We start from the raw sequence: 9,048 nt of genomic DNA on the forward strand, positions 1-9,048 counted from the left end.
AACAAAACTTGGTACCGAGTGACAATTACCATTCTCTGGCCCGCAAAAAGCACATCAGAGGGACGCACTTACACACGATTACAGAAGCAACAAATTATGAAATGAGGAAAAGGAATATTGCATAAAATTTAGTTAACAAACAAGATGTTTATATAAGATATTTTAGATAGAAAAGATTGTAAGATAGATAAAATATTTCATATTATACTTGTTTCTGCTTTAAAAAAAACTATACTTTTTATGTAAGAAAACATCGCCAAACCCACGGTACTCAATTTATTCAGAAATTGATTCAACGGAAACATTTTACCTCTATTTACCTTACCATGCATAATCGGAATGGATGTGCTACGTGTAGACACATCTACATTTGCACCGTACGCACAATGGTGGGACATAATAAAGTATAAGCTGAAATATAAATCTCATTCAAACTCAAATGAAAGCAATTGATTTTTTACTAATGTAATATATAATTATATTATTATATTATTATTATTATATTATTATATTATTATTATTACATATATAATTTGTTGAACAAACCCATCTTCTAAAACCAGCTGTTAAATTAGAAATATAAATTCAAACGCATTATAACCCATCAAAATGAAAGTACTGCAGTACAAAATTTAAGAAACTTAAACCTGTTCAATTCTTGGTCATACCTAGATGTATTATTTATTAAAAAGTTTTGAGTTATAACATTAAGATAAAGACACTAAGTGAAATGAAACCAACTAAAGAAAACAAAAACTGAAAAAATATCTTTAGACAATGCAAGAACATAGGTTTAGTTATTTATTTGCATTAGCAAATAGCTTCCCGCATTTTTGCTTTTAATATACAAATGTTCTTTACTTAAGTGTTTATATGAAACCAATTTTTCGAAATGTCTTTTATTACCGTTGAATATTGGTTTGCAACGGAAAGAAATATTGCGGGAGGCAATTTTGCGTAACATATTCAATCTAATAAGAAATGTATTTTTCAGCTCAAGGTAACAAGGTTCGGCCTGGCCGTTCTTCATGAATAAAAAAATAACTTCAGAAATTTTATTTAAAAAAAGCAAACAGATTTTTAATAAGTACAGTATTCTAGAACCTGTAGAATAGTAGGGAAAGAAAAACAAAACAAACACACCCTGCAGTAGTAGGTCTAGTCATATGAGTATCTCTTTAAAATCGTATTGTAAAAAACACCAACAAAATCTAGTTATTCCATTCCATTTGAGGTAGTCAAAGACACTGCCTGTTTAACATAGTTTGTTCTATTTATTTTGTATTATACTCTTGCAAGTGCAACAATGACGCCATACAGACGCTGCTCAATCGTGCAGCATCAATTGGTGGTGTAAAGGAAGGATTGGGTATTGAAACGAAGAAAGAAGAAATCATATTAGTAGTATTACATTATGAATGAGGTATTAAAGTTATGCAGATAAGAAACGTAAGTTTCGTGAGGTAATCGATTAGTTGAAAAGAGCTAGAAAAAAGTTGGATTCAGAACGTAACTGCTTCTTGTAGTGCTTACTTTATAGAACGATATCTTGCAAACGTTACTAAAGAATAGAGGCATTATGTGGTTTCTGAGGAAAGTGCTATTGATTGGAAGATAGATCCTTGAATGAAATGTGAACCCGCTTTGTTGTTTCGCTTGTTACAAGGTTTTGTGTCACGTTTTCACATTCTACATTTCAGTTCAAAGTGAAATGCAAACTAGCGTCCTAACATTTGTGTGTACTCTGTGTTCTTTTTTACAAAATACTTATCCGACAACAAAATAGAAAGCCAAGAATATAATATTTCCAAGCTGTAGTGGTACAAAAGCCACAACACATTGCCAATAAGACCAAATATTTTAAAAGTGCACATAATTGTACATCATTTGTGTTGTTTTCGAAAATTAGCAACTATAATGTTTTTTGAAGTTTTTATCCTAGAAATGATAAAATTGCAAACAGGTGAAATAATAAAAAAAAATCTTCAAAGAAAAAACCTGCTAACGATGTTTTCGCTCACGCTGATAATCGCGCTCCCGGCTTCTTGATCTTCGATCACGCGTTCTATCTTTCCGATCGCGGTCGCGATCCCTCGACCTATCGCGATCCCGATCCCTTTCCCTGTGCCGGTCTTTGTCTCTTTCACGTTGTTCTCTATGTCTATTTCTATCCCAATCGCGATCATAATCCTTGGCGCGGTAATCTTTCCGATTGCGATCATGTCTATCGTCGTCATACCTTTCGTAACGGGATGATCGTGCGTCTCTGTCACAATGGTCAAACATATCCCGCTTAAGAGGCTTTTCTTTAAATGACTGCTGCACCGCCACACCTCGTTCATGACGTGCTGATTCTCGTTCATCGCTAAAGGTGGCCGGTCCGGTTCCCCTTGCATTGCCTGACGGTCCGCTACGCGCTTGTTTTCCGCCCACAGTTGTTCCACCACGGTCAGGTTGCGTATCAGCGAAAGAGACACCGTTTTCTCTTGCGTATTGGTCAAGTTTTGAATCGATTTGTTTTTGGATCGGTACCGGAATACGGGGGAATAGCGTTGAAAACCAATCAAGTTTCGTCAACCATTGCCGTATCATTTGGCCGATGGTCATTGACTTTGGAAATATAAGTACATTAGTTTAATTAATGTCTATTCTAAATTATGTTCAATTCCATTATTTTATTATTAAAATAGTTCAATACATACCTGACCTCCACCAGCTTTGACATCAATTTCCTCTTCATCTACCAGGTACGGTTCATACCAATCGAAAAGATCACCAGGAGGCTGGGTATACCGTAAATACATAAAACCTGCATTGTTGAGAAATATTAGCTCGTGAGAAACTTTACATAATTGCTTCGGTGAAAGCAAATAAAATGCCGCATAGATATCCTAAATGGCCTATATTGCTTTTCGGGCCAAAATTGATATTTAACAGCCAAATGTAAATTATTTTGCAACAATACTACCATAAATACCACTCACCTAATGCACGGATGTAGGGCGAATCGCCGTGTGTAAGCAGCCCATTTACTTGTTTTCTAGTTAATCGTAGTGTATACAGTTTATAAAGTAAACAAAATGCTGTTGAAACTATTCCACCAGCTCCTACACCTCTAACCTGCGGAAGGATATTGGTTAATTACAAAATTTACACCTCTACTATCTATCATCCGGATTAAAACTTACTCCTCCGCACATTCCTGTCTGGCCCGCTGTTTTCCGAGAACCCCGTTCCCATGGTTCCAAGTGTTTCACTTGATAATATATTTCGTCTACAACTTCGTGATAAGTCTTCAGTTTGAACAAGGACACTGCGAATTGTTTGCCACAGAAAAAAGACATTCCATTCTAAAGTTCCGCCTATCAGTTGTTTTGTATGTGCTCACCTTTGAAATAACTGGATCCCTGAATGTTTGCTAGAATCAATGGATTTAAATTCATCGAAGTTTCATTACCCCAAAGAGGCAGAGCATTGTTTTGCTTTGCAGACTTCTTAGGAGCATTTGCCTGATTCGATGGTTGCGTGCTCTGTTGATGTTGAGCCTGCTGTAACTCCGGTTGATAATACTGCTGCTGTTCGTGAGCATCTGCAAGAACATAGAATGATCGTATTTTTACTTGCAATATAAGCGGTATCTATTCCAAACGCATTACACTCGGTGGGTAGTACTCACTGTTGTCTAATTCCATGCTGGGAGCAACACGTTCTTCGATAAATACAGTTCACATATGACAGTAATGAGACAGTGGGATGATAATTTCTAAAATTGTAAGAGCATAAGCTTCAGGTAAACAAAAAGGTAGATTTCGCATGTCTAAGGGTCATACAAACAAACAGGCTCGAAAAAATACAGTATCGTAACAGAGCACTATGTGCAGATTGCGCCAAACCACCAGCGCCAAAATGAATCTTACCTCCAATAAGTAACTTAAAACTTTAATAACCGGATTTTGTACATACAAATCGTGTTAATTTTACTGACTACAGCCGAATTGTGCGGCTCCAGCTAAACAAACTCGAGGCAAGCTCTTTTTTTATCTCATCATTCTGACAGCCGCTGTCGGTGGTTGGGTCACTCAAGATGTGTACAGAACATTAACAAATGATGCCTTCGCGATTGATGCACAGTGGGCGAAGGCATGCAAACTATTGGCTACAACAAATTTTCATTTGACAAATATCCGTTTTGGAGTAATTGCAGCCAATCTCCGTGTCTCCTAGTTAAGGGAATAAAACCAAACGTTCTCGTGACTTGAGGCCTTCTCCACATGGGCCGCGGAAATCGCGTATAACTTGTATGCCACCTCACCGCGCTCGGCAGTCAAATCTCCGCGCCTGGTTGTCAAACAGGCGCTCCGCGAAGGTGCTAGACATCTCTGCGGAACAGCAACCGAGGAAGATTTGACAGCTGACCTCGGAAGATTTGACAACCGACGCATGTGGAAACGGTCTGATAGAAAAACGTTTCGAGGAAATAATTTATTTGTTCGATCATGGCGCCGTTCTTCACACGACCAGACCGAACCAATCCCCCGTAGCAAGGACGGACTGTCCGGCTTACGTGGTAAATTAAGTCGATTCAGCCAGGCCTTTCTAACGAAGAAAAAAAAAACAAATAAAAAACTAGATATACGCCAAAGGATTCGGTCTCGAACATTAGCCCAAAGCGGGGAATTAAAATAATAATGTGTCATAGGTAGGGTTTTATTAGGGTATATGTTATTTTGCCTGTGTGTTTTATTATTGCAAAAATTTGTAATCTTTAAGAATTTGAGCTCATTTGACCCTATACAATTCGGTCTTACAATTTTTTCGTCAACGGTTTTGCCGGAATATGTCAAATTTCCTTTGGAACTGGCATTTCCGACCCGCACGGATAATCAAATACCCGGTTGAATGGTACCAGTATATTCGGATCTCCACTGTATTTTGAATATTTTTACCAAAAAACCATGGCCATCGTAGGTCATGTATGTGTTAGAAGAGTAATAAAAAGATTGAGCATCGAAAGAGTTAAATTATTATGGGATTGTTAAACATTTTATAAATTAAATAAAAACCCAAATGAAAAACACATTTGCGTTATGTGTAACGTCTCCCTAGCCGATGTTTGTTCCATTCCTGCCTAGGGTGACACATTGCATGTGTCCCGTAGTGTCGTGCACGTTTTTTTTATCTATTTATCTTGAGCGACGAAAATAATTTGACAGGTTTGCATACAAATTCTATCTCAATTGTTATCTGGGTAAAGCAACAAACTGTAGTGAAAAAGCTCGAAGCAAGAACGAAAATGAAATTCAATGTAAAATGAATTAGGTGGCGAAATAAGCCAAACTAACGCGAAAGTGTTGTGTATTACGTTCTCTCGTACCTGCGGACACCATCAGTGTCGAGATAAATATTCCATTTTCAGCATCGTACACCCAATTGCCACTGTATCTCTACCGTAGTGAAACTTAATAGGAGAAAAAGGCAAGAAGAAGCGGATGTAGGCAAAGGAATCTACAACTTATAAGAAAAGGAAAACAATTTTGACCCTTTGCTGGTAGAAACAGCTATAGCTGAAAAGAAATCACCAAAGCCTTTTCTTGAGCTGCACTATCTTACCTAGTGAAGGAAATAGACCCGCTAAGAAAAAAACTTTGGCTACCTTCTCTTTGTTGCTAGCGATCGGAGGTTAATTCGATGTCTTCGGCCGAAGCAGAAGACACGGACGATGAGCTCGATCCGTACCTGCAGCTGGAGGAAGATCTGCGGAACATAAAATCCGTGATTCATGTTACACGCGAAAACATCGATGCGCTAAATGCGAAATTTGCCGACTTCCAGCAGCCGCCGGCGCTGTACCTGGAAGAGTACCAGGAACTCACTTCGAAACTGCACGATCTTGAAATCAAGGAACAGGATCTGATAGAGAAGAAAACACAGCTGCAAAATGAACAGTTAAGCGAACCTAGTGAACCCCCGGACCCGGAGGAACGGGTAGAGGTAAAGGAACTTTGGAATGTTTTTTTTTTGTTTCATTGTTTGTAAACGTCGTATGAAACATTTTAACATTGTTGCCTGCTTTTCAGACCGAAAGCATGTGCGGCACACTGAGCAGACAGTCGAAGATGTTGCTTCGAGCCTTCCTACCGAATCAGCAACGCACATCCGTGCAGGTTATTCCGGGGATGCGGTTAAAGGATGCATTAGCTAAGGCATTAAAACGTCGCAACCTAACTTGCGAGTTCTGTGAGGTAACGGCCGGCAACAATGACTATCCGATACCGTGGGAAACGGACGTAAGCGCGCTGAACTGCGATGAAGTGTTTGTTCGGATTCTGGACATCGGTTTCCCAACGTATATTTCGCATCAGTTTATTCGGAAAACGTTTTTCTCTCTTGCGTTTTGCGAGTGCTGCCGCCGGCTGCTGTTTACCGGTTTCTACTGCAACCAGTGTAACTATAGATTCCATCAGCGATGCGTCGACAAAGTGCCGCCGATATGTAGCAAACGACACATGGACAGCACTTTCTATCATGTTCTGCTGGCGAACCCGGAGAGCACGGCTGGAATCATTAATCCGGGGGCTGGTGGGTATAGTACTAGCTTGCGACATCCGCGTTCACTCAATCAGCACGATCGTTCCAACTCGGCCCCGAATGTTTGCATTAATAATGTGATAAAGCCATTCTTTGGTGCGGAAAATCGACACGTTATCAGCAATCGACCGCTACAGGTAAACGGTCCTACCTTTGTACCAGGAGTCCGTTGGTGGAGATTTCCTACACAAATTAACACACAAAAAAATTTCCAATCCAATAGTTCCTGGTGAAGAAATGAAATGTGATTAAATTAATGTTTTTCTCGTTGGTTGTTGTATTGCTGTTTTAGGCCCAAACAAATCAAGAGCATTCGCATTCCACGCAGGCATCGCCCACAAATACGTTGAACCACAGCAAAAGGCCTCGGGCCCGTTCGGCAGACGAAAGCAATAAGAATCTGTTGTCACCGAGAGATTCCAAACAATCGGATGAAAATTGGGTAAGAATCATTTGGTTTGTTGTGTTGAACCGGATTACTAATATCTGCCGTTGTGTTCGAACAAAACTTTGCTATTCTACAGAACATCCAGGCTGAAGAGATTTTAATAGGACAACGAATTGGTTCTGGCTCGTTTGGGACTGTCTACAAAGCGCACTGGCATGGACCGGTGGCAGTGAAAACGTTAAACGTAAAAACGCCGAGCCCGGCACAGTTGCAGGCATTCAAGAATGAGGTTGCAATGCTCAAGAAAACGCGCCACTGCAACATTCTACTGTTTATGGGTTGTGTAAGTAAGCCATCGCTCGCGATCGTGACGCAATGGTGCGAAGGTAGCAGCTTGTACAAACACATCCACGTTAACGAGACCAAATTTAAGCTGAACACGCTGATCGATATTGCAAGGCAGGCCGCTCAAGGGATGGATTATCTGCACGCGAAGAACATTATTCATCGCGATTTGAAGTCGAACAACATTTTTCTGCACGATGATTTCTCGGTTAAAATTGGCGATTTCGGACTGGCCACGGCAAAAGTACGGTGGTCCGGTTCGCAACAGTCTAATCAACCGACCGGAAGCATCCTTTGGATGGCCCCAGAAGTGATTCGAATGAAGGAACAGAATCCATACTCGTTCCAAAGCGACGTGTATGCGTTCGGGATCGTGCTGTATGAAATGTTGACCGAGCAGCTACCGTACAATCACATCAATAACAAGGACCAGATACTGTTCATGGTTGGCTGCGGTAAACTACGGCCAGATCTGACGAAGGTGCGTACAGACTGTCCCCAGGCGTTGAAACGATGCGTGGAGGATTGTATCAAGTTTAATCGCGATGAACGACCGCTCTTTCGACTGTTGCTAAATATGCTGGAAAATATGCTTCGAACCATGCCCAAGTTTCATCGCAGTGCAAGCGAACCCAACTTCACTCAGACGCAGCTGCAAAACGATGATTTTCTGTACATGTGTTCCAGTCCCAAGACGCCCGTTAATTTCCATAACTTTCAATTTTATAACGGCGCAGGAAATTATTGAACTAATGTTTTTTTTATTCAAACCCCGTCCACAATGGTGGATCTCTGGTTATTGCTTTATCTAGATTCATCGTTTAAATGTCGTGGGGTCTGAGTACGGAAACGCAGTCGTAAACATTAAACTATCCTTTAAAAAAACCAGCGCTAATACGCTTTCTTTACGGGGCTTGTTTGCAAGTTTCCGGATGCAGTTTTAGTGCTCTCGATAAATAGACGATCGATTACAAGCTGAATTATGGCAAAATCGGGATTTTTTTATGTCGAAATATGAAATGTTTGAGGAATCTATCCGTGCCCGTCCCCCTTAATGCAAGTTTTATTCCATGTCTATTGTTTTTTGTTTCGTTAGAAGGGCCAGGCCGTATCGACTTATTTTACCACGCAGCCGGATAGTCAGTCCTTGCTACGGGGGATTGGTCCGTATGAGATTTTGGTCCGGGCCGTTCGTGTGACCGGCTCCGCTACCATCATGCCACCGGGCCGCCCCTTTTTTTATGGACCCATTACACCATATTAATATGTCTGGAATTGTTAACGTAGATACAGGTTTTTAAAATTGACATAAACATTTCCGTCCTTCATTTTTGACAAATATCCTTTTGTTTTATAAAGGATCTCTATATTTTGTCTCTCATTTAAAGCAAGAACACTTTGAGCCAATCTCAAAGACATTTAATTTGTTTTACAGTTTTTAAGAAGGTTGTTTTTAATCTCACTCTCTGTGATGTTGGATAATGTTAAAACTTGTGCTTGAAGTTCAGAATACGACCATGCTGCATGTTCGGCCAGCCACAAATCTCTATACTCTAATGGTATATCATATATAGAAGTTGTTTGACGTTTTGTCCTATGCCTGGTTTTCGGTTTTCCATTCGTTAACACTGGCAACTTGGGAGGTTGGAAGTCTGGGAATTCCAGATTTCGTCTATATTATATAGACCTTATCAAAGATCTATTCAGTCCCTTGTGACTAATCCAGT

The 9,048-nt window shown here is 40.1% G+C and overlaps 2 protein-coding genes across 2 annotated transcripts; one reads left to right on the forward strand and one right to left on the reverse strand.

The window, feature by feature from the left end:
• Positions 1–1,091: 1,091 nt before the first annotated feature.
• Positions 1,092–4,040, reverse strand: LOC128302218 (pre-mRNA-splicing factor 38B). Its single transcript, XM_053038986.1, has 7 exons — positions 3,918–4,040; positions 3,677–3,763; positions 3,389–3,589; positions 3,189–3,313; positions 2,985–3,120; positions 2,703–2,809; positions 1,092–2,610 (listed from the first exon to the last, which is right to left on the reverse strand). The coding sequence occupies exons 2-7, from the start codon at positions 3,690–3,692 to the stop codon at positions 2,002–2,004; spliced, it is 1,194 nt and encodes a 397-aa protein (XP_052894946.1). The 5' UTR covers positions 3,693–3,763; positions 3,918–4,040; the 3' UTR covers positions 1,092–2,001.
• Positions 4,041–5,685: 1,645 nt separating this feature from the next.
• Positions 5,686–8,427, forward strand: LOC128303154 (raf homolog serine/threonine-protein kinase Raf). Its single transcript, XM_053040015.1, has 4 exons — positions 5,686–5,991; positions 6,078–6,725; positions 6,881–7,030; positions 7,113–8,427. Exons 1-4 carry the CDS (start codon positions 5,689–5,691, stop codon positions 8,067–8,069), a joined length of 2,058 nt encoding a protein of 685 aa, XP_052895975.1. The 5' UTR covers positions 5,686–5,688; the 3' UTR covers positions 8,070–8,427.
• The last annotated feature ends 621 nt before the right edge of the window (positions 8,428–9,048 follow it).

This window comes from Anopheles moucheti, chromosome 3 (assembly GCF_943734755.1).
Source record: "Anopheles moucheti chromosome 3, idAnoMoucSN_F20_07, whole genome shotgun sequence".
In the NCBI taxonomy this organism is placed as follows: domain Eukaryota; kingdom Metazoa; phylum Arthropoda; class Insecta; order Diptera; family Culicidae; genus Anopheles; species Anopheles moucheti.

Coding starts and splice junctions, on each gene's coding strand:
- LOC128302218 (XM_053038986.1), bottom strand. Junction 3,314..3,388: donor GGGATCCAGTTATTTCAAAG/GTGAGCACATAC, acceptor AACAATTCGCAG/TGTCCTTGTTCAAACTGAAG. Junction 2,810..2,984: donor GCCCTACATCCGTGCATTAG/GTGAGTGGTATT, acceptor TCAACAATGCAG/GTTTTATGTATTTACGGTAT.
- LOC128303154 (XM_053040015.1), top strand. CDS start 5,689: ATGTCTTCGGCCGAAGCAGAAGACACGGACGATGAGCTCGATCCGTAC. Junction 5,992..6,077: donor ACCCGGAGGAACGGGTAGAG/GTAAAGGAACTT, acceptor CCTGCTTTTCAG/ACCGAAAGCATGTGCGGCAC. Junction 7,031..7,112: donor AACAATCGGATGAAAATTGG/GTAAGAATCATT, acceptor GCTATTCTACAG/AACATCCAGGCTGAAGAGAT.